This window comes from Aythya marila (assembly GCF_965140915.1).
Source record: "Aythya marila genome assembly, chromosome: 10".
Lineage (NCBI taxonomy): Eukaryota > Metazoa > Chordata > Aves > Anseriformes > Anatidae > Aythya > Aythya marila.
This window is the reverse complement of record NC_139051.1, coordinates 19942719-19967078: the sequence shown is the minus strand read 5'-3', so window position 1 is coordinate 19967078 and position 24360 is coordinate 19942719. Positions and strand designations below refer to the sequence as shown.

At 44.4% G+C, this 24360-nt stretch overlaps 1 protein-coding gene across 3 annotated transcripts in view; it reads left to right on the top strand.

Annotated features, from left to right (window-relative positions):
* Nucleotides 1-244: 244 nt before the first annotated feature.
* Nucleotides 245-24360, top strand: part of BICD2 (BICD cargo adaptor 2) — an 87608-nt gene continuing 63492 nt past the window's right edge. For 2 of the 3 annotated variants that reach the window (XM_082768034.1, XM_082768032.1), the window contains exon 1: nucleotides 245-557. In XM_082768034.1, coding sequence (XP_082624160.1) covers nucleotides 297-557 — 261 coding nt within the window. In that variant the 5' untranslated portion in view covers nucleotides 245-296. The remainder of the gene's footprint in view (nucleotides 558-24360) is intronic. The other variant, XM_082768033.1, reaches the window with a different exon arrangement.

The following is a 24360-nucleotide window of genomic DNA, read 5'->3' as shown; positions in this document are numbered from 1 at the left end:
TGCACTGTGGGGGCTGTAGTCCCGCGGGCGGCGCTCCCCGCGGGGCGGGCGCGGGGCGGGGACTCCAAGCCCCAGCGTGCCGCGGGGCGCCGGCCCGGCCGTGCCTTTTGAATGATTTCACTGCGCTGGGCGCTCGGGGCCGGGCCGGCGGCGCGGAGCGGAGCGGAGCCGGGCAGGGCGCGGGGGGCGGCTGGGCCCTGGATGGCCGCCCGGGGGGGCTCTGCCGGCGGCGGGGGGGCCATGGCGGGCCGCGGCTGCTAGGAGCGGGGAGGCGATCGCCGGCGGCGGCTGCCGACATGTCGCGGGGAGCCGACATGTCGCTGGGCGCGGAGGAGGAGGAGGAGTACGGGCGGCTGGTGATGGAGTCGGAGCCCGAGTGGCTGCGCAGCGAGGTGAAGCGGCTCTGCCACGAGCTGGGCGAGACCACCCGCCAGAAGATCCAGGCGGCCGAGTACGGGCTGGCCGTGCTGGAGGAGAAGCAGCAGCTGAAGCAGCAGTACGAGGAGCTGGAGCTCGAGTACGAGACCATCCGCGCCGAGATGGAGCAGCTCAAGGAGGTGGGCGGCCGGGGGACTCCGGGACGGGCCCGGGGGGGGCTGGGGAGCCGGGGTCGCGGGGACGCTTCGACGCCCCTCGCGGGGTGCTGGCCGGCCCCAGCAGCTGGCGGGGGGTCAGCGCTGGGGCCGCGCTGCAGGGGAGCCCCCCGCCTGCTCTGGGCGCCCCCACAGCGAGCGGGGCGTGCGGGGCCCGCTGTGTGCCCCCGCCGGCTGCTGCAGCGCCTCGGAGCAGGGGGGGCACGGGGCGAGCAGGGGACACTGACGGGCGCCCTGGGTCGCATCTCCCGAGCGCAGCACGAGGCAGGGGTTGTCACGGACCTGCTCCTGTGCTGGCCTGACACCAGTGTGAGGGTTCTCCCCTAACGACTTGACGCCGGCTACCGTGAGAATAATACAGCGGGCTTTGGTTCACATAGCTCCGCTTCGGTGCAATTCTACTTGAATTTTGTTCTTAAAGAAACCCCAGATGACATCTAATCCTTGCAATGAAGTAAGCTTTGTCAGAAGAGGTGCTATGTTTTACCGCGTCGACTGATGCCTGTGTTTTCCTGATGCAAGATCAGAAGTGCACCACCGCAGGAAGGGTCCTTGCACGGAGTGGCACTGCCATGTCGGGACATGCAGACCCACGGTTACCTCTCCTTGTGAGGGTAGATGATGTCCTGCCAGTCTGCCGTGCCCTGAGTCCCACGGGAACACGTTTGTCTGCCTAAGCTCTTGGTTATTTTGGTGACTGCTTCTATGCAGGCAAACCATGTGCTGCTTTTGAGTTGACTTAGGCCTCGCCTTATTTGCAAAATACCTGATACAGCCTGAGATGTAAATGCATGTGGATTTATTTGACTGGTGCAGCCTATGTCCTCTTGGTCTTTGGTACGTCTCATGTCAGATGGAAATGGATGTCACATTGCAATACAGTATTTCAAAGGGGAAGTAAATACAGATGGATTTGCAGAAATTCAGCTGAACTTGTGAACGCCCTCACTTCCTGCATCCTGTGTGTCTTTTGGTCTTCTAAATGGGGCTTTATTTTGCTTTTATTATGTTAAACAAGTATAAGAAGAGGAGGTTAACTAGTTTGCATTAAATAGCTATAAACTTGTTAACCAAATGCAGGCAGAACTGAGGGACTGCTGCAGCCAAAGCCACTTGAAAGCAGCTAAATTCTGACTGTTCGAGTGTCAGGGTGCCCAGATGTGTTGGTGTGACCACCTCTGGGAAGCGGCCGTGCCACCTGGGAGTCCAGGGTACTAGAAACAGCATCGGAAAGGAGGGGAGAGTGATGGGGTTGTGCTAAGGGGAGGGAGGAATCAGCAAACACATTTGGTAGGTGGGGTGGGGAGATGTGGCTCTGGGCGAGAGGCGAACGGACAGGTCCAGCCTCATCCAGCAAGCCAGCACCTGACCCGCGTGTGGAAGCTGGGTTGTCCCAGCCACAGGTGGCACTTCACTCCCTGGGCTGTGCCTGCGTGGGCATTGTGTGTGTAGTCCTTCAGGTGGGAGAAGGGTTGAAGACAACTTGGTTTTGTTCTTTTTGGGCTACAGCATTTCAGAGGCTTGTAAGAGAGATTTTGGGGAGGAAAAAAAAAAAGTCAGGATCAGCAATGATTCATCCCTTTTTGCTTTTAATATTCTGGAAGATTTGCTTTGTGTGTGCATGTCCTGTTGTAATTAAGTCAAAACCTGGGAGGCAAACAATTCTGGGAACGGTTTGAGGACTCTGCTAGTCATCCTACACAGGGAGAAAAACATTGCTCCTCTAGCTCTCTTGTGATGCTGCAGAGGAATCTGGTCTTCATTAGATCTTGTAAACCTTTAGCAGATGCATGAGGCATGTTCTCAGAGGAGGAGTTTATCTTCTTTTTTGTTTATGCAACTTCTTGCTTTTCTCAGGCATGTTTAGAGGAGCCTTGCACACGAGGCTTGCCACAGAGCAAGCCCCAATTCGAAGGGCTTTCACCTTGGGTTAGACGAGGTTGCTCCTGGGGAAAGCAGGGGAATTGCAGGTGGGGTGTCTGACTGGAAAAGGGGTGCTTTCTGTCCCTTCTTATCATGACTTTATGCAGCCTTTAAAAAAGAATTCCAGTCTCTTAAATTCTTGTTCTGTTCCCCCACTGCATCTAGAGAGCTGGGTAGCACAAGGCCATGTTATGCTGAGTGCTATCAAAGTTTCCTGTCCTGCTGGCTGTTGTAAATTTGGGTATACTTTAATTTGTTTAATATTATGAAGCATCCCGTGTCCTGGCTCTATTCATACCTTAGGTAAATGAGCTCTGGCCTTTGGAACTTTATAATGTAGCTCGTTGAGAGTACAGGCTTTTCGGCTGCGGTTGTCAGATCTTGCACGGCTTTCTGGCCAGGTTCTCCTCCCTGTCTGATTGTGGCAGAACTTCCTAGCCGTAACTCCCCAGCTTTATCTCTCTGGTAAGTGCACATGGTATCCTCATTGCTGTACCCCACTTCGCAAAGATACCTTTGTACGTATGGTATTTGCAGTTCAGATCATTGTGATAAAACTGGGGAGCTGTCCTCTCCTTGCACGTAGGCTTCGCACAAAACTCTTTAGTTGGGGTCCTCGGAGAGCGTATTTGTCCTTTTATCTATTCACGTGCTGGCTTATATCTCACATAACCCCTCTCAGGGTAATTTGTGCTGTGTTTCTTCTACAGTTTTCATTTGAGATATCAAATGAAAAGACAATGCAAGCTGTCTTCCCAGGTATACTTACTGTCTATTTTGGTCCCATCCTTACCTTTGTAAAATGAAATTAATATCAAATCTTATTAAATGTCACAGGTTAAAAATACATTTCCCAGTTCAGAGAGATGGGATGTTGGCTTCCAGTGAAATACTACATCACATTGTATGCCTAGGGTTTTGATCGTCCTCTTCTCCCCGCTAGGAGATGAAGCAACAAAGAGTTGTTTCCGCAGGCGGTGTTCAGCTCAGAAGGCATCCCGTGAGCCTTTGTCTGTGTTGGCGCTAATTGTACAAATGCCAGGGCTGCCTACCTGCCCCAGCCAAAATTTCCACGCTGGTGGGGAAGGTGTGCAGGATCGGCTCTTGGTGTGGGAATTTGGCTGTTGGCGTCCTGGTGATTTGCAGCAGAATGTGGCTGGGAAGGCTGGCTTCGAAGAGGTGTTATTGCTTTGTTCAGTACTTCTGAGTTGCTTTTGAGATGTCAGTTAGATTTATGGCTAACTGTGGGGTGAGATATGAAGCTGGCTGCTGTCCAAAGGTACTTTCAGATTAGATGTGTATGTTGTGGTGGTGGTAGACTTGCATTTAAACCTTCAGAAAGCAGGGACACGATTATATTATGAATTATTTATTTCTGTAATAATGTAGAAGTGTGCAAGTAGACTGTGGCTGTCCTTAAATCCTGAGAGCAGGTGTCAGTACATCACAGCTAAGGACAAGGCCTCCTTTGTGCTTTCAGGGGGAGAGGTGGGTGGCAAAGCTTACAAATGAAAGAAGAGCAGCAATAAAACTAGCATCCTATTGTTGTCTCTGATATCATTTGGGCTTAATCAAAATATAGCCTGCCTTTTTGTTTGTTTTTTTGTTTCCCTTACGCTTTTTTCTTTTTCATGTGGTGTCTTGAAGTTGTGCTCTTGAGAGCATCAAATGCACCCAGTAACAGAAGCAGGTGCACGGTAAGGGTGTTGTGTAGCTGTCTGAGTGTCCAGGTGTACCTGTGATGGGCAAGCCAATACGAAAGTACTGCAAATGTTAAACAATTCAGAAGAGTATGCCAAATAACTTTACATTTTAATTATTTTTTTTTTTTTTAGGGAGGGGAAGACAAAGGGAAAGTGTTAACCAAATCTTTAGTTAACATGAAAAGTTATTTGAGGTGACTGCGGAATGCCAGGGGAGAGAGCAGTGAGCTGCACATGACTGTTCGGTTCTCTGTAGGGTGGCAGCGGCTCTTGGTTCTGCTTTTTGCCTTCCAGGACTGCGTACTGACTGCACTGCGTGACACGAACCCTCTGTAGAGGACTCCTGGATAGGCCCGAATGTTTCTCTCAGGCAGCCTGCAAGTGAAACCTTGAGCTGCCTCATTTCTCATTAAGATAAAGCGGGGCATGTTCTGCTAGTGAGCTGATACATGCCCAGGCTGAAATATTGGTGCCTCTTATTTGAATATACTGCTCAAATGGAGTGTACACTATCTGATCACGGAGGGAAGTTTGGCTTTGGTTAATTCACTTACCTATGTAACAGTTACTTGGACGCAGGACTGGTTTAACATTTGCACTGTGTATATTCAGAAGGGGAGAAGAAATCATGCCCTTTCCTGTTGGGGAAAAATGCCGAATGCCTTACTGACATAAAAGCTCATTATTGGATTTTACTTTCAAAGCATTTTACCTACTGTGCTGCTGTATTGCTATGCTCGTTCTGTGTGATGGAACATAAGGGCAGAGGAAAGAAATGGGTAGGTTAAAGTCACATAACGAGCCAGTGGCGGACGGGGATTAAACCCTCTGTGTCCGTAGTTCAGCACTTGCTTGACACGAGGTCTTTCCACGGTAGGTAATGATGTTTGGTAGTAATACCCCTAAGGCCTTAGGTACACGTCTGCATCCTCCTCCTGACAAATATTCAGAGGTCATGTTGATTCCTGTTGAAAGGGAAGGACCCTATTGGTGTTTGACGTTACACCCGGCCATCTACCACTGTTAAATCAAAGGAGTTAGTGTGTAAAATAAGGGAAGTGTGTGCTGGTTTGGTTTGGTTTTCCCAGATAGACCTTGTTAGGCCAAAGTTGTTTCTGGTTGTACGTATGTAAGTGTAGAATAAAAAAAAGGACAGCTACAAGTTGTTGGGGAACTGATCAGTTTTGCACGTGCTGATAGAAAATACTTAGACTTCTGTGAACTTCTCTTATGGATTTAATGGTGGTTATTACTTGGACAGACTCTAACACCTGCCACGCTTAAAATGTAAGGAGAGGATGGAATTGATGTCTCTGGTCTGAAGCAGGACAAACCTGTGGGGGGGGGTCAGCAGCCCCCAAGGAAACTAAAATACTTATATTTTGATAAATTATGATTGGATTATATTAAGAATACAGCCACCTGTAATTTAATCTGACGTCTGGAGCAGTGTGGACACCTGCTACTGTGTTTTGGAAAAGCTACCTTTCTTGCATATCTGTATTTTTGTGAAAACAAACCTGAACAGTGAAACATTCCAGTTTTACCTGCTGTACTGGAAATAGTAACCTGTAAGTCTTTGTGTTTTTAACTTAATTTTCTTTGCCAATGCTGCTTCATTTGCCTTGTTAAAAATCAGAAAGATTATGTTATTCTAGAAGTGAAGTAATGATTTCCTCATAGAGATGCCTAACTTTCTTCTTGTGCTTTTTCCTACAAAATGCACTTTGTACTATTTAATAGAGCATTGATAAATATTTGGTAGAATAGTTAAGACCTTTGGGTGGCTGGTTAGAGTAGTTAAAAAAATAAAAATCAGAAGTAGTGGTTTTCCTTAAGTTTCTGTAGGCTCAGCTGAGAGCTGGGACTTGAACTGTGCTGTTTCTTTTTTTTTTTTTTTTATGCTTGTCTGTGCCTTGGCCAGGGATGAGGGCTGTCCCTGACCATCCAACAAACATAAGTTTGTTTTGAATTTTCTACATTTGATTAAATTCAAGGTTTCACGGAACAAAAGTTTGGCAGCTGTAGTCCTATCTGCTGCATATCTTTTCCCTGGAAGCATGGCAGCGCCTAGTGTTGGCTGTGCTGGTGGGGCGGATGCAGTGATCTGTGCTCTGGAACGGAGGCAAATTTCCCTTTTTATGTTTTTGTTAGCAGGTTTCTTTTGCTTTCGGATTAGGTCAGTTCCCTGATTTGGGACCCCCGTGCGCTGCAAGTGGTGGTGCAGGTACCGCAGCACTGAGGCTGGGTTACAGCAGCAGCAGGTGGATGGAGAGGAGCACCTGCAGCTGGTCTAATGCTGAGCTCCACTGTGACACTGCTGCCTGAATAGCATGACCCGTACCGCAGGGTGCTCGTGGGTCCCTCTTGCAGCACTTTGTCTTTACCCAGAGAGGCTGTTCCTACTAGACACTCAAATTGGGCATCCATCGGCATGCAGTTCCAGATACGGGCACTTCAGACCTGAGGCTCTTCAGATTTGGGGTGGTGGGCTGTGGGATGGGGCTGCTGGGTGTTCAGGGAGCGTGAAGACAGGGGCACCTCCCCGTACAGCGAGATGCAGACGGCTTTGGCAGGAGGAATGCTGTGTGAACTACCGCATGCTGGCAGCTCTTCTGCCCAGGTGCTGTAGGGGCAAATTTCTTCTGTGGGTTTGCTGAGGGCTTGAATGAAGCTGGAGGGGCTCTGGTGGGCACTGCTACCAGACTGCCTGCTGTGTGCCCGCACATCCCGTTGGTGGGGGCGGATGTTTGTGCAGCCCTGCTGCGTCAGACATCCTGCACCTAAACTGAAAGTCTCAGCGTCCGGCTGCGCAGGGGTTTTCTTTAGACTCTGCTGTGGTGATCCCTGCAGTTTACACGTTTCAAATCACAATTCTCGCTTGCTGTTTCAAAAACTGCTGGAACAAACTCTGTAGTTTCAGGGGTATTAATACCCAATATATCCCTTTGAATTTAGGAACATATTTCTTCGAACCTGAAAGAAAATTCTAATGATTTGGAGAAGTGCCTGTTTTTCCTAGGAGCGGGGCGAGGGGGTGGGAACAGCAGTTAGCAGGGCTGTGTGCTGCCCTGGAGTTAATGGATTCACCATTTCCTCTTTCACTCTACTGTATGTGAGGTTGTGACTAATCTGCAGCAGTGTGGGGCCATAAGATGACTTCCAGAGGGTGATTCATCCTCCAGGCATTCATTCGCTTTCTTTCTCTGCGTTTGGCAGACTGCAGAGAATGGTTTGTTCAGATCTGTAACTGAGCAACAGAGGAGTATAACATGGGTTTGAAATATGATCCAAAAAGCCTTAGCAGAGGGAAGTGACATAAATAAATTTTGCCATCCAAATGAACGTAGGAGCCTCCATTTTGGAGAATAGCAGCTTTTAAGTGGAGAAGCTGCAGAATGGTGCCTCTTCATTATTTCCCCTTTTCTCCAGCCCTTTTCTTCCTTCTCTCCATCTCGTGCCTTACCTCTGCTCCTTTCTCCCCAGCTCTTCTACCTACCCCGGTTGGATGCACCCCATGCAGCAGATGCTGCCTCTGTCCCCAGCTTGCCCTAGGCTTGTGCTGCAGGTGGTGGCAGGACCAAAAGCCCTCCATCCCTGGCCCAACATGACCAAAAGCCCGCCAACAGGACCAAAAGCCCTCTGTCCCTGGCCTGACAGGACCAAAAGCCCTCTGTCCCTCGTCTTGTCAGCAGGCAGGCCAAAGCAGGCCGAGGCAGACTCGGGGGAGTGCCCAGAAAGTCCTTGACCAAGCAAACCACGTGGCTGGAGTGGATGTGGGCCGAACTGGGGATTTTGACCCAAGCCTAGTCAGAAATAGGTTTCCCTGCAGTCCCAGGGCCATGTTTGGCACTTGGGATGGGAGCAGCCGTTCCATATTAGGGCCTGTGTAGCTCCCGCAGAAATGACTGGCGTGTCTGGCGGTGTGCTGCAGTGGGCTGTACGGCCCGCCCCGCCGCTATGCCGCAGTCCTTTGTCTCCTTAATCTTTGTTTTTACCCCTTAATTGCTGCCAACGTGCGGCTTGGATCTTAGCGAGCCTGTGAAGCCATGCAGCTGAGCGCTGCGCTGCAGGCAGTGAAGTATTATGGCTGTAAATTCAGTCGGAAGCCTCTCTGCGTCGGTGCTGAACAGAACTGCCTGGTAGTCTAGCACTGGCTCCTAAGCAAAGCAGCGTGTTGGCTTAGTGGATGAACAAGCTTATTTCTACAATATCACTGCAGACCAAACAGATGTTTTAACTGCCCTCCAGCCTGCCCAAACCAACCAGGTTTTGTTACTTCCTATGTGCAGACTTAGTTGCATCAACAGGACCCTTTTGAGGTCAAAACCCCTTTTTATTTTTCAGATACTCAAGGAAAGACATTTGTTGGGAGCTTGCTGTGCCGCATGCAGAAGGGCACTGCATGTTTCCAGCCCCACAGGGATTTTGCCAGGCTCCCTGCGTGCAGGGCTGCAGGCATGCAGGGAGAAGTGTGGCCCCGTCACAGCCTGCTGGGGTGCCCTGCTGGTGCATGAGTGGGACCTCGTGGCACAGGGGTGGCAGGAAGGAAGTTGAAAGAACACGTTTTTTGGGCAGGCAGTATGTGATTATTCTGTGGTTTGCTCTGACTTCATTTGGAGAGGGCATTCTGGCCTTTGAAATAGGAATCAGCTATTGTAGGGTGAATACAGCTATTCCCAAGAGTCTCTGAGCAGAAAAAATAGTTGTGTAGCGTGTGCCCTCAGCTTTGGAACGTTCTGTCAAAAGAAGAAAGATCATTTTGCCAAAACTTACTTTCCTAAAAAAAAAAAGTTGATCTCTGGTTTAGATGGAACCATTCAGCAGCATTCACGATTTAAACTTTTCCATGGCACAGTTTAATCCAGTAACTTCCTGAAGCCTGTATCTGTGTGAATAAGGGTCCAGCCTGATATGTGTCTTTGATTCACTGTGTTCAGCAGCTACGTAAGCATTTCCCCTTGGCTCATTCTGGTGACACTTTTATCAAGTATTTGATTTTTGACCAAGAAATGGTTAAACACAAGCTTTCTCCACTGTTTAAAAATCAGGTTTATATATATAACACAAATCAGCTCTCTTGGAGTGAGGAACAGGAATCGATTTCTTCATTTCCAGGTCAGATTTTCTTGTCCCCTTCAGACTTATAGAAATGTACATAGTTTGATGGCTGTAATGTCAATGAGAGTGAGGCTTGACCTACAACAAGAGGTGTCATTTTTCTCCCTTCCTCAAATACCTGTTGTTCTTCGTGGTTCTTTTTTCTTCTTCCAACATTTTTGGCTTCAATCTTTGGCATTTCTCATTGCAGAAATCTATTTTACACGCTCAGTAATGGTTTTCATTCTGTCACTCAACACTATTGGGATATATTCTCCTACATCTTACAGCTGTAGTGGTAGGCAGAGGCTTTTAAAAAAGCATTTGCATTTTGAATACAGCGACATATTTAGTGTGACAAAATGTGTAAGAAAATGCAAGCCTTTGTCCACCCTCTGCAGCGTCAGTACTTTAAGGAGGCTTTGTCCTGGCCTTGTCCTCCAGAAAAAGACCCTGATTTTCTTTTCTCCCAGCTACAATGGAATGATAAGCTTTGTAATCTTAAATAAATCTGACTGCTCTAGCTTTTGTCAGCCAGCTCTCTGGTCTTTCATAACAATATGGATGGTTGTTTTTAAATTTGAATGGCTGGCTGGCTTTCAAGATGAATGAGATCCTGTCATGTAAAAATCTGTCTTCTGTGTACATAACAAGTAAGTATAGTGTGGAAGTGGGATCCTTAGCATACTGTGTAGCCACACTAAATCTGCATTTAAATAGTGCAAATGAGTTAACTCCAAGTGCATGAAAACACCAACATTTTGTTAAATCGGAATATCCCCTTGCTAAGGCAGGTTTATTCAGCATTGCTTGTGGTCTTCCTTTTCTGATGAGAAAAAGAAGGCAGGTGAAGTGGATTGCAATTTGGAGCATTACATTGGATTTATTTTTAGTTTTGCATCACAATTTCTTTCCTTCCATAGTTTTGATAAGATTTTTCTTTCAAATATAAACTTTGGTTGGACCAGATCATCTCGGAGGTCTTTTGCAACCTTAATGCTTCTATGCTTCTTGGGTTGCTGTGTCATTGATTCAATCCACAATCAGTTTAGCAAACATCGTATAACTTTTTTAGTCTGTTTACACTAGGAGATAATGGTTGTGTTCTTCTTGGCACTTTGGCGTTCAGAGCTGTTTTGGGTGGGCAGGAAGACATTTGTCTGTCCCCTCCCATCAACTGCAAAGCTTGCATAGAGCTGAGGAGGGAAGAATTGTAATTTATTGTCCTAATTAATAAGATATTTCTCACATCTGATTATTCAGCCTGTGGGAGTTCAGTGGGGTTAGAGACCATTCTGATATGACTGACTCATATGTGAGTTATGACAGTATTGCCAGAAAAGCTAACTTAAGTGAGAGGGACATAAAACATTCAAGGTCTGTCTTCTGCCATGTGCTGGACTTGCACTGGATGCACAGAGGAGATCTCTGCCCTAACTCCTATTGGAGACCTATTCAAGAGAGAGAAAGCTGCTGCTGTGGCCTAAATAGGTGAAATCTTGGCTTTGTGCACTGAATATATATTGGCAGTATTGCAAGAGTTAAATGTCAAGACACCAGGAATTGTGCCTTAAAAAAAAAATAATTTAAAAAAAATATGTATATACATGCCTGCAGTCTTTCAGAGCTGGAGGTAGAGGCAGGAGAAATTGAGAATTAGGTTGATTTGTCTCTTTTGTGCAATGACAAAGGCTAGGAAATCCCTGACCTGCCCCAGCATTTTCCCCTTATCTCTGGAATAGCAAAAATTCCATGACTCCGGTAGCTGGGTTTTAAATGCCAAATACTTTAAGACCTCTGATACTCCTCATACAGTTTTGGACTCGCATGTATGAAGTGTTAACTGAGCAACTAACCTTGTGCAGATGTTTGTACTGCTAACCCCTTAACATAAACAAATACATACAACAAATCATGCCCTTAACTCTGGAGCTGCTTTGAGTTTAATGTGAGTTAAGGCTCATGCTTTCAAAGAGCCTTTTTAGCAACTTTTCTAAAATCAGCAAAAAAGTATAGTCTGTGTTGTGCTCCAGTTACTTACCAAATGGGAGGTTTAATGGGAATGCAGGCGGACCCTGAAATATAATGACCAGGACAGCAGTGACCTTTCTTCCCTGACGAGAGGGAAGTCATTTGCTAGCATTTCCTTGTAGCTGGGGCTCGGTGTTTGGTGGGAGAGCCAGCATGTTGCAGCCCAGAAGGCAAGAGACTCCCTCGGAAATGCTTGGATTTCATTCTGCAGTTGCAGTATCAGATTTTTGTCTTGTTTTTCTCCCTCCATTTATTTGAAATGGGTTGGGAGTGTTTTAATGGGCAGGAAATGGAGATGGCTGTTCTGTGAGCACAGCTGTTTTAAATAAATTTGAAGCAGTGGAAGGGTGGAAACAGCCAAAAACTTTGTGGCAGTGAAATATCTTGTTTGCTTTTTGAAAGAGCAAGCTTAGTTGTGTTGTTTTTGTTTTTTTTGAACTGTCCTCTTATATCCTCAGTTTACAGCATCACAAGTTTTCTTTACTGTGTCAACGAGTCTGTTAAGGATGTTTCCTCATTAAATTTGTAAGAAAGTAAGCTGAAGGAAAGGGATTTTAGATTTTATGTATTACTACTAGAGACTAATCTTGGATTAAAATTCATTCCTTTAGTTCTGTTTAGAGATTAAATTTCTAATTCTTTTTACCCTCGTGAGAAAGGAAGTACACCCTGAAATTCTAAAAATTATTTTCAAGTGAAACTTATGTACTTAATCAATTCTTGATAAAACTCCCTTAAAAGCAGTCCACGGGATGAGCCCTTTCTCTCACACTTGTGGTGCAGTGCAGACAATTACATACCAAGTGGATGGACTTGGCTAATTCCATGTGACCCTGCTCAATTGCATTAAGAAATCTTTTTGAACACATCAGACCTATTCAATATAAATACAAATTTCCCCACAACACACAACGAACACCATATCAATTTGTATTTGACACTGGAAGTTAATAAAGCATAGATGTGTATTGAGTGGCAAGCAGCAGGAGGCAGCCACCTGTGTTTTTGTTTCTTCTCTGTGTACATACGCACGTGTCCAGTGAAATCTGGTGAATTCTAGCATTATGAGAAGTCTGAAAAAAATGAGTTTTTTTTTTTTTTTTTTTTTATACAGTAGCTAAACACAAGAAGAAAAGACCTGCATTGTATGCTTTTTTTTTTTTTTTTCAGAATGCATTTTGAGGGATGTTTATGATTACTGACTTCTTTATGTATAATGAAAGGATGTCTAAATCAGTCTCTTATGTAGACTTTGGCAGCTGCCAGTTGAGTTGGGGGGAGAAGGGTAAGAAGGGGAAAATGAGCCATTAGCTAGGCAATGAACTTTTAACTTTAAAACCTAGGTTACAGTGAGCATGTAGAAAACATTCCCCATGGCTGCCCAGTCCTGTGCTCATCAGAAACCTCCTTCCTGGAGCTGGGCTGATGGAGAATGGTTCAGCCTTGTCTGATAGCTTTTGCTTCCTCTTTCTTTTTCCTCTTCTAGATTTTTTTTTTTAAAGGATGTCTGTACAGATCTAGTTTCTGCTTTCTGAGTAACTTTTCCTTGAGAGATTCAATGGATCTGTGAAAGGCTTTTTGAAGTCATCTTTCCCAAATGGAGTTGGGTCGTTCTAGAGCTGCCTCTCATCGTCTGGCTTTTAGTCTGCATGCTTGCCTTTTCACAAGTGTCTGGCTCTTTCATTCAGATCCCCTCTGGTTATGGTTGTTGAATTCAATTTCCTAATTTAATATGCATCCTTTTGGTAATTCAGTCTCAAAATTTCTTTGGTTTCAGAAGATTAAAGGAAACACTTTTTTTTCAACAAATGTGTTCTCTCTCACCTTCCTGTCCTTCCCTACATGTAGTGTGTGTGAAAGAGCCACAGCCTTAACTGACTGGAAAAGGAAAGGGAGCTTCTGAGGGTGGGGAGGACCTGAGCTGGACCCTGGGTGGGTGGCAGGTAGCTCTGTCGATGCTCCTTACTCCCACCCTACCAAGAGAAACTGCAGCTGCTTGGCTCAGCAGGCTCCAGCCAACTCCAGCCTCCTGCCTCTTAGGTCATATGTTCCCTTCTAACCCCACAGGGGGGTGGATTTTTTTTTTTTTTTTTTGCTATTGTTGATTATGAAATCACTGAAGTTGGAGAGCAGAGTACTTTATATAACCTAAAGTTTCTTCTTTCTTTTCTCATGAAGGATTTCTACTGAGAGATCTTCAAAAGTGAAGGCTTAGAATAAAATATAAGATACTAGGAATTTTATTTGAAATTTAATGTTACACTCTGTTACAAACATGTCATATTTCTCTTAAAACATCAGGCATCACTGTGTGTAACTGTTGTATTCATTAGGGTTTGTGTGTGTGTATAGCTGTGTGTACGTATATATTTGTGCATGTGCCTATATATATTTATATATATAAAAGTAACCATTACACTGTCATTTCTGTATGCTCTGTGTTAATATTATGGCACTGCCACACGTACAACTATATAGACAGCTAGGTTAAAAGGAAGATGGTGAGCCTGTCCCAGGTTGCTATGTGTAGGGCACGGTGACCGCGGGTAGGAGTGGTGATCTCCCCAGGGTAAGTAACCTCTAGGCAGAGCACTCTCTCTGACTTGCAACTAGCTCAAAGCCAACTTCAAATGGAAGTTTATCCATGCAAGACAGGTAAGTTTGTCAGTGGTGGCCTGCTGGCTCTGACCTTACAGCAGATTTGCACATAAATCACTTGATGCTTGAGCGTATGTGGTTGTGGGGTGGTTTCTCAGGGGTGGCATGCTGGGTGCCGTGGCAGCGGTGCAGGGCCTGTTCCACACAGCAGCAAGCAGGCACCTCTTGGGAGGGAGGATACGTGAGGTTCACCATGCAATGGTTGTGGGCTAGGATGGGTGGAAAGGGCTCAGGACATGCTTAGGAAAAGAAATCTGTGGTAGGAACATGCGTGTGTGCGAGGGTTTCAAGTATGACATCTACTTGCTCCCACCTGCAGCTTTGCCCCTGGCTTCATTTCAGTCACATTTGACTGAGACACAATAGGTGAAATACAAGGCAGCTATTTTTGTAGTTTCTTCTTTTAAGGGTAATTAGTGCTTTTTGCATGAGTGCAGTCTATGTTCTTTATGGAGAGTCCAGTTCAGGAAGCTATTTAAAGGTGGGCTGAAGCCAAAGTATCCAAAGTAAGCTCTGGGAAATGAGACTGCTTGCACTTAGCTGGCTAAATTAGAGCGGTGTTTGGGGAGTGGGGGTGTTTTTAAACACTCCCCCATGCCGCCCAGTTACAATGAAGTCTTGTTCTAAGATCCTTCAGTAATCATAGAAATATTTTAAGAGCACATTTGAGTCACTTGGAATAATTCCAGCTATGGAGTTGTTTAGCTCCAGCCTCTAGTGTATTTGTGTTGCTACAGAACAGTCCATAAAAAATAAAGACTGAACCAAAGCACATACATAATTAACCACAAACCCAACGTGCCATGCTTAACTTATTTTCTAAGTTTATTTTCTTGGCTCGGAGGTGGTGGGGTCTCCATCTTTGGAGCCATTTGAACCCAACTGGATGCTGTCTGGAGCAACCTGCTCTAGCTGCCCCTACTTCAAGTATGGGGAGGGAGGGTTGGACTACATGATCTCCAGGGATCCCTTCCAGTCTCAACTATTCTGTGATTCTGTTACTCTGCTTCTTGTTCTACTTATATATATATATATATATTTTTTTTTTTTAATTACATATTGTGCTTAACAAAATACCCCATAGTTTTGGATACAGTTCTAAAGATTGAACTCATTTTTATGATTCCACCCACTCCCCAGTTTATTTTTAGGCAGTGAATACTTGCTGAAGGATTAAGTAGCTGAATCTAGTTTTTAGCAAGCGGAGCATGTGAGATATATTAGTTGCTTGACTGGATTTCGGAAGGACTGAAGGAATGCTGACTGCTGTGACACTTGCAGCCTTACCTCTTAGGAAAGGAATGCAGAGATGGGTCATCTTCTGTCAGCGTCTGGCCTTTAGCAAGCAGGCTTTATAGGTTTATTCCCACACTTTTTTTTTTTCTTTTCTTTTCTTTTTTTTTTTTCCTCCAGTGATTCTACTAGTAACTTTTATTTGCAGGAGTTTTGAAGTGTCATTTCCGCCCCCCCCGCATTCTGCATTGTTTTACCCTTTGTCCTTGCAAACTGTGTTTAACTTCTGTGGGGTTCTGGAGTAGGAAAAAATATATTTTGCTGGAGTAATCCTGGATTAATGCTGACTATGTTTGATCATACTTTCCTGTCCTCCTGTGTCCCCAGCGGAGGAGAGTATAGTGGTGACTTGGAGAGAAACTGTACCCAGAACTGTCTGTGTGCAGCAGAGCCAGGCTGGAAGTTTGGATCTTAGCTTGTGACTCCTCCTTCCTGATTTTTAGGAAGGTGAGCTGCCTCTGAGGGCTGGGATGCTGGCTGTGCATCAGGGCTGCCAGGCTTGAACATAGGCATGACCTGGCAGTTTGGAGGAAGTCTGTCCTGTCAAAATGTGCTATGTTTCATGGATATGTGGCAGGGTTGAGAGATCATAGTATTCCAGCTAGTTTCATGGTTGAGACATCCATCTCCTTCCCCTTGGTAATTAGGATTTACTAGTAAATCAGGTTGATCATATATATTATCTTTACAGGAGATGAGGAGGAGAGGTTTCTCTAAAGATCCCTCACTGCCTGTTTGTTTGACTTGGGAAACAAGTATAAACCAAGCAGCAGGAGTACAAGAAGAAATGTAACAGTGGGAGAGTGCTGCTAATATCTGCTTTGAATGAAAGCCGGGTGGATCTTTGTTACCTACTGTAGTGGTTTGTAGCTGGTTGCTCTAATCTAGCCTGTATGGCCAAGTGCCCCAAAATATAAATGAGTTATTGGGAGTGAAGGAAAAGGACCTTTTTAGCATGACACAGAGCCTGTTAACGTCAAAATTGGTCTGATGTTCCCTCTGACCTTGCCATTGTTCGGGTTTGTATGAACACAGTAAGGCATTCATTCCTTTCATACCCCTACGGTGTGGGGGCTGCAGCTGGGGCATGGCTTGTGGAGGCTGGCTCATCTGGGGAGGCTTTGGGGCTGGTGAAGCCCCTGTGGGGCGTGTGTTTGGTTTCAAGGTCCTTGCTCTGGGACTGAAAACCAGCCTCAGAGAACGTCTATCAGCCTGTGGTATGCTCTGCCTCCCCTTCATCAGTGTTGCTGTGTGTATAGCCTTATTTTCAGAACAGGCCTGTCCTGTACGTACTCACAATAGGCCTGAAATAGTACTAAAGTTGACACAGTATTTCTGTGTGTGCTTCATAAGGAATGTATTTTCTCATTCTGCTGTCCTTGTTCTCCTTTGTGACAAGCTCGTGTCTGTAGAAATAGATGGTTTTATGGAGGTATATCTCTTGCCCTGGGCTACTCTTTGTTACATGGTGCCACGCTGTGTTAGTCATGTATTAGCTTTGCCTTACTGCACACAGTATTAGGCTTTATGAAGAATGTGCCTTAATCTTCAGTAAGCACTGATGTGCAAGGGAATACAGCCTCCACAAGACGAGGAGCTCGTCCAGATCTGAGCTTTGTTCCATTATGTCTTGGTTCAGTAAGGGTCTAAAGCTAGGCCACTATTTGGTGTCTGTGTGCACATGAATGCTCTCCAGTGTTACAGTATGGGATTAACTTTTCCCGTTGTTTTGTAAGACCAGTCTCCATACTGCCTTGGGAACTGATACTGTAGCAGAGCGTAACTGTAATGGTTTCCAACTGGACTCACTCATCCACTGTCATGAAATCGCTGCTACTTTTGCTTCTCAGTATGCAGAAAAGCACCGTAATGGAAAAGTTACATTTGAGGAATTTGAGTATGGCTAGAATACTTTCCTTAAATTTGAGGTCTTCATGTTCCTGAAAACAGTATCGATTCCTAATGCAACAAATAGAGTGCTCCTTCTCAGTTGGCTCAAAATCCAGCTCTGAATTTGGAATAAAGTCTTGGGTAGACAGAGAAATATTCCTTGAAGTCTTAAAATTGATCTGCTCCAGTATGTCACTGAGCACAAAATAAGGCTCTCTGCTTCTCTCAATACTGAGTTTAGATGGCAATTTGTTTCTGAATTAATTGCGCTTCACAAATGAGTTATATATAGGAATTTTCTTTGAGATTGAACAGCAGGGCAGCAGCAGCAGTGAATGCAAAGAAAACAAATGTAACAATATCCAAGAAAAATAGGTGGGATAAGCAGTGTGCTATTGAGTGTGCCCTTAGGAAGAGCCATGTGTTTGATTCTGAAAGGCAGAAGGAGAAATCAAAAGGCATGTCTGAAGAACGTGGCTTTAAAACTGCAGTCCTGCAGTTACTGCAGTCCTGACTTGCTCTTTGTTATGAACTCTTGCTTGTTTTTTGAAATTTGGGAAAGTGTGCTTTAGAGCAATTATATCTTCCATGTGCCACATAGGCCATGTGTGGATGTAGATGTGCTACACCAACAAATGATCTGAACACAGAGGCATAGCTGTATGCACTCCATGGCACTGTGAACATTGCAGTGTCTCCCGTGTCACTGGCATGTGGCTGCATTAAATATGGATGGCATATCTGGGGTCTGGTTTCTCTCCAGGCCTGCTCTCCGCCTACATGTAAGACATGTCTCTTAGCATATCTAATGTTGTTAGACGCTGGTCATCTGTTGGCAGCAACTTCAGCATCCAGGCCATTGCACCAAACATTGCACAAGGGGAGTGTGTCTTGTTCAGTCCTGGGGAGAGTGGTAGAGCAGTCAACTCTATCCACATGCCAAGAATGTGATACTTTGCAGTGGTGTATTTGGTTAGATAAAATTACACAAACACTCTCAATGTGTAACTGCAAAATGTATCTCTCATTAAAAAAATAAAAATTAAGTCAAAATCCTATTGTTTGTTCTTCTGAGGTAGTTAGATGTTTTGAGGGTCCAGTGTAATGCTGGGCTATTTAGACTTAGTGTTGAAGGGAACTTTTAACTGTTTAGTTTTCCCTTGGGTAAATGACAATTATTCAAGTTGGGTATTGTTTTCAAATAACACATGATACTTCAATCTGGTATGTGTTTACTTGCTAAGACTTGAGGCTGGTCATCCATTTTCTCTTCTGTAGCTGTCGCTGCAGCTGGAAGAAGGTCAAGAAGTGGTCTGTCTGTGTGTGAAAACTAGACCAAAGTGTAGTTCTAATATCCAGGTAAGTTTAAAACTGCACTGTTCCTTGTCCCAGCTAGGATTTCTCTGTCCTATATGAAGACTTAAGACTGAAATACTGTCTGGAATAGACTTGTGTCTGTGACAGCGAGAGATATTATTAACTTATTCTGGTTATCTAGGTTTGGTTAATGTGTGATATTCTTAAGGACTGCTATCACAGGGCTGCTGGAGGCCGTGCTTTTTGGTCTTTACCTTGGAGACAGGCATGAGCTGAGACGTTGAAAGCAATTACCACACAAAGAGAATGAGGACAGCTGGCTGCCAATTCATATCTGAAGGGCAATGTGGGCTTATAGCTATAGGATCCCGTCTCTTCTTCCAGCTCCTGGTTCTTGCAGCCTTTAGTTTTGTTCCTCATCCCATTTTTTTTTTTCCTTAATTGACTTGCAGTCTCTGCCACACTGGTTCCCTTGAACAACAGTGGCACCAGGGAGATCTTGTCTCAGTGTCTCTCTCTTCTCTCATTTTTCCCGGCAGACACATGTGCTTTGCCTCCTTATATAAGATCTGCTTTCTCCCATGATACTAGTAGCTCTTGTGGCTTCTAAGCAGTTCTTCCAACAGCTTTCTTTTCCTGCTCCCAGCCTCCTTTCTCTGGTTCCCAGCATGCTCAGATAGCTCAGCCAGCATGGGCAGTAGCATCATCTTTCAGCCTTGGGGCTACCAGAAATACCAGGCACCCTGGGGAGGGAGGAAGGCTTAACCTTGGCTTCAAGCTTTGTCTATACATCGAAGTTACTACATTTCACTGAACTTCTAAAAACAAAAATGGGTTGAATTAAACTCTGCAGTAGGCTCTGGGATTTCTTATGCCAGCCTAAACTGGGATTATTCCAGTCCATTGTTTGAGTACAGATGTAAGCCAGGCCTCGCTGATGCAACAAAATGTTTGAACGCAAACTCAATTTTCCTGGACCCTGTTCTGGAAGAGCATTAGGTTTGCTCCAATTTAGGTGACATTTGCAATGGGCTCCTGAGTGGCTACAAGCTACTGGATCTTGGCAGTGATCTGGCAACTCTACACCTCAGGCATGCTGCGCGTCTGCTCCAGCAGAGCACTCGCTGCCCAAAAACACAGCCCAAGGCCTCGGCCTCCTGGCCCCAGGGAATGCCAGAGCAGCAGGGAGAACTGAGGTCTTCATACGTGGTGGAACTGACACCCAGGCAGAAGAAATGCACAGTACGATCTCTCCCCTCCCAGCAGGGGCCCTTCGCTCAGCCAGTGCCGGTCTTGGCCCTGTGCTTTATTTATGTCCGAGCCCCTCAAATGGCCGCAGCTCCTCCCTGTGCATTGTCGCAGCTTCTCTGCCCCTTGACACCATGATTTCTGACTTGCTCTTCCTGATTTGCATGCTGATGAATGAGGGGTTTCTGTCTTTCCTTGGACTTCCCTTACGGCACAGAGGAGCCAGCAGCCACGGTCCCCTGTCCTGCAGTGGGGTCCCTGGGAGCCCCGAGGCGGCTGTGGCAGCGTGGCTTGTCGCTTCGTGCTGCCTCACGGCCGCTGGTCATTGAAAGCTTTGTGGGATAAAGGCTTTTCATTGCTGCCCATGTCTGCCAGCTCCTATTGCAATTAAAGGGTAATCTTTTCTAAATGGTGCTAAATTAAGGCTAAATCCCTCCCTCATGCTGCATAAGAGGATGAATCCCCAGTTTTCTAAAAACAGCTTATTGTTTGGGCGGCTGTCCAACCCACCAGTGTAACAATGGTCCAGACACTTTGTCTACCAAGAGCACACTCAAACCTTTTGATCTGTTACCCTGTATAGATCCTACTCAAAAATCTCTTATGGGGCACGTGGGGAAGGATGTGAATCACTTCCAAACTACCCCTCTTGCTTCTTCTTTGAAACTTGGAGTGAGTTTTTGCTTGCTGAAGTCTTATCTTTGCTCTTGTGATGGCAAGGAGATTTTGGAGAAGGCTTTTCCCTTGGCTGTGTGAGCTGGGCCCATATCAGCAGCGAGTTTGTCTGCTGCTGGCCATGCACAGCATAAATATATGTTGAAGAAAACGGTCCTGGCAGTATGGTTGGATTTCGTTTGTTTGTTTTAAATCAGGCCAACTACATAAAACTGTTGCTTTAGTTACTGTTATTTGACACAGCACTGCCACTACAACATAAATCAGTGAGGAGAGGGGTTAACTTTTGACCTTTCTTTGGGGATTGCTGATCTGGATTAATAAACATGATATGCAACAAATTTCACCCTCTGGGAAAGGAGGGGGCTGCCTTTTGATCACTGTTAACACTAGGGTTTTGTGCCTCTCTTTAGGCTAACTGTTGTGTCAGTAGTGCAAGCTGCAGTCAAAAGTTTGTTTGCCTAAAAATATGTGGTTTTGCTTTTAAAAAGGTTTTGAGGCAAACAAGTGCAGTTGAGTAGTAAGGAGGGAGGGGGACAAGAACTGAGGCACAGATTGGTGTCCCATTCATCAATGAATGTGCTGTTGTAAAATCTATCTGAAAGCCTGCTTTCATTTCATGTTTTAATACAGAAATTCCTTAGGGAAAAATCATCTGGGGAATTTCAGTGGGATAATTCCAGCAACAGGAATTGAAATCCTGTCATATTCTAAAGAATCTCATAGAGGATTTTTTTCTGTGGTTTGCTTATGAACAGATGTACAAACGTCTGTAACACTGCTCTAAAGGTCAGACCTATTTTTTTGGCTCTGTGCATGTGTATGTAGCTACAGGCTCCAGGACCAGATAGTTCCTTACACAGCTGAATCTTGCCAGCACGTAGGACTTGGTGGTGGTTCTTGGGATGCTGGCAGATGGGTTCAAATGTGTAACCCCCTTGGGCAGGCGAGCTTAGTCAGCAGAGCTTTTATAGAGACATTGGAATGATAATGGCTACAAGAACTGCGTTATATTCTCACTAAAAGTGAGCTCAAACTTGAGTAAGATGTGTTCACAGAAGTTCCAGGTGAACTTACTTCTAGTAAGTTTTCAGTTAGCAGCTACCATCTGCAGCAGATATTCAGAAAGCAGACTGCACCCATGTGAACAGCCTCTGGCTGAAGATATGTTAAAAATCTTTAACAGACATCCCTTGTATTGAAAAACAAAAACACAAACAAAACTGAAAAGCTGACTGAACAGTGTTGATGAAGAGTGGCCTTTGAGTTGGTCCTAGCAGCAACTAAAAACTGATGTTCCCTCACATGTCCAAAACCCAAAATGAAGTTTCCTTTATGCTTTTTTTTTTTTTAAGTTAATAATGACATTTGTTTCTTTCTAGTTGGTATGAAAGTCAGTGAGAGCACTGCTTTGGAATGTAAACATTCCTCCGTGCTTCCTGCTGCTCGGCTCAGCACCCCTGTGGTCTTCTGTCCTGCCTGAAATCAGGGGTGTGATGAACTCATGAGAAGAGGAAATAGAAATTGGATTCATTCAGAGGAAAGAAAATATTGATAAAAATAAAAAGGAAGTATTTTACAATCATTTCTTTACTACTGCTTCAAAAGAGAGAGCCTGAATGTTGCCTTTTCTTTCCCTTTTTTATTGGGGTTTTTGTGTATAAAATTCGGGCTTTTGTGGCTTAACAAGCCATTTGGGGTCTGCTATTTGTGGTCAGGACTTTGTGTTTATCATCTTGGCTGTATTTACCTTCTGCCATGCAAAGCACAGGGTTCTGCACACCTTTACAAAGTGGATGTACAATCATACTGCATCTACATAAATAGCACTTCATTTCTAATAGTTGGAAACAATTATCCATGGAGCAAGGCAGCAAAAATTAGATTCTTATCTCCTGAACTGATGAAGCACATGTAATTATTTTTGAATTTGTCTGGAGGGGGGGGAAATCATGTGAATTCAGTCTCCTTAGTTGGCAATTAATTCTTTCATGAAAGACAAGGTATGTTTGTTTTGATTTTAGCTATAAGCAGATGTATTCTGCTACTTATTCCAGGATCTCTAGTTGTGGTCTGCTTTTGAAGACTCCAAAATTCATGGATTTAATTTATTTATTTACTTATTTTTACTTCTGAATGTCTGGATCTTTGGAATAAAATAACTACATAGTTTATTCCAATTTCCTTGCCTTTGCTAATCTTGAACAGACTGCAAAAGCTTGGTTCTCCTAATTTCCTGTATAGTTTTTTTTTTTTTTTTTTTTTTCATTTTCTTGTGTGTAAATCCATCAGACGGTTTCAACATTTTATTACTCTTTGTTGGAGCCTCTGTAGCACCAGTGTCATTTCAGGTTTCAGAGTGTGGTTCTGGATTTCTAAAACAGGTTTTCAAAAACACTCAAAACTTGTTGTAGGGATCTGTATTTTATTTATTACTGTAGTTAAATAGCTCTTTGCATATATTAAACATGGTCTGAACAGTTCTCCGTAGAGTTTGGTAATTCTAGTTTTTCTTTATTGAATCCTGTAATTTCTGATGCATCTTTTAACTACCAAGATACTTTTTTCCTTTTCTTTTGAGGTGCAGTTTAGCCAAAAGTTTTCTTCATAGTATTTTCCATTAACAATGGAAATATATGGTAATACCTTTGGTATTACCAAAAATGATCAGTAGGCTCTAGTTCTGTTAGCATTGTCATCTGTTTTAAATAATTCTGGATTCTCTTTAATAGTCCATGATCATACATTGCTAAACTGCTGTCTATAGAAAACCTTTTTCTTTTTTTGACATTTTCCTGTTGCTTGCTGCTGAATTGCTGCTGACAAGGGCCTGCTACTGGGTGTTTTTTTAAGACTTTTTTTTTTTTTTTTTTTTAACAATTCCTCTGAAGATTTGGTTGAAGTCAGGAATAGACTGTGTTAACAGGTCCTCTTTGGGCTTCATAGATTACTTCCAATTTGGATAATTCTCATTTTATCCAGATTTCAGATGCTGGGCCTAGCTGAGATTGGTAGGCAAGGAGCCTTCCACTTGTCTCAGCAGGTGTGGTCATGCAAGTCCTGAGACTCCGGTACTTCGTCCCCTTACCTGGGTGAAGCTTAAGTCTGGCTAGATGGAACTGAGAAGCTTCTGTATGAAAAATCTGTATCTTAAATAGCTCTTTTTGAAAATCTTGAAATACATAAACAGGCTTTTCAGTTTTTTCAATTTTAAAATTGTTCTCAGGTAGAAGCTTACACCGTGCCTTACTTGTTATAAGAGCAGTTTACCATTACTTTTCCCTTTCTTCCACAGTCTGCTGAAACCAGACAAAGTCTGGCCATTCACAAATGTGAACTGGAACATGGGAATTGTTCCTTCTGTCCTTAAATCACCTTCTCATGGCTAGCTACCAGCAGTGGCAATGGAAGTGGCACTGTTTAACCAAGAGTGGAAACATCTGTGTCATCAGTGCAAACCCCAATGGCATGCTGTTTGACACAGGAGCCCATCAGACGGAAGGTGTGCTCTGTCTTAAAAGTATGTTCTGGCATTTATTTGCATGAGGGCAAATCTGTCACGTGTCTTGTATGGAGTTGTATTCATATGAAAAAAATATTGAGAGTAAACTCTGGGTCTCAAGCTTGCCGTGCATGAACCATGCTGATAACCTGAGGAATTCTCACTGGACTCCTTCCTTTATTTATTTTTAAATAAGTCATTAAGATACAGATTTTTTTTTCCATTGACGTCTTTTGGTGGAAGGGGGAAGTATCTAAATAAACTTAATTCAGCTATGCCACCTTCTCTTATTTCTTTAGGAATAGACAGGTTGCTTTGAGAAATGGGGCCTGTTGTTTCTCATCAGTTTAATTATGGCATTCAGTGTTACTTGAGCAAAGACCATTATTTCCAGCTGAAGTGTCAGAAGTCAATTCTATTATTTGCT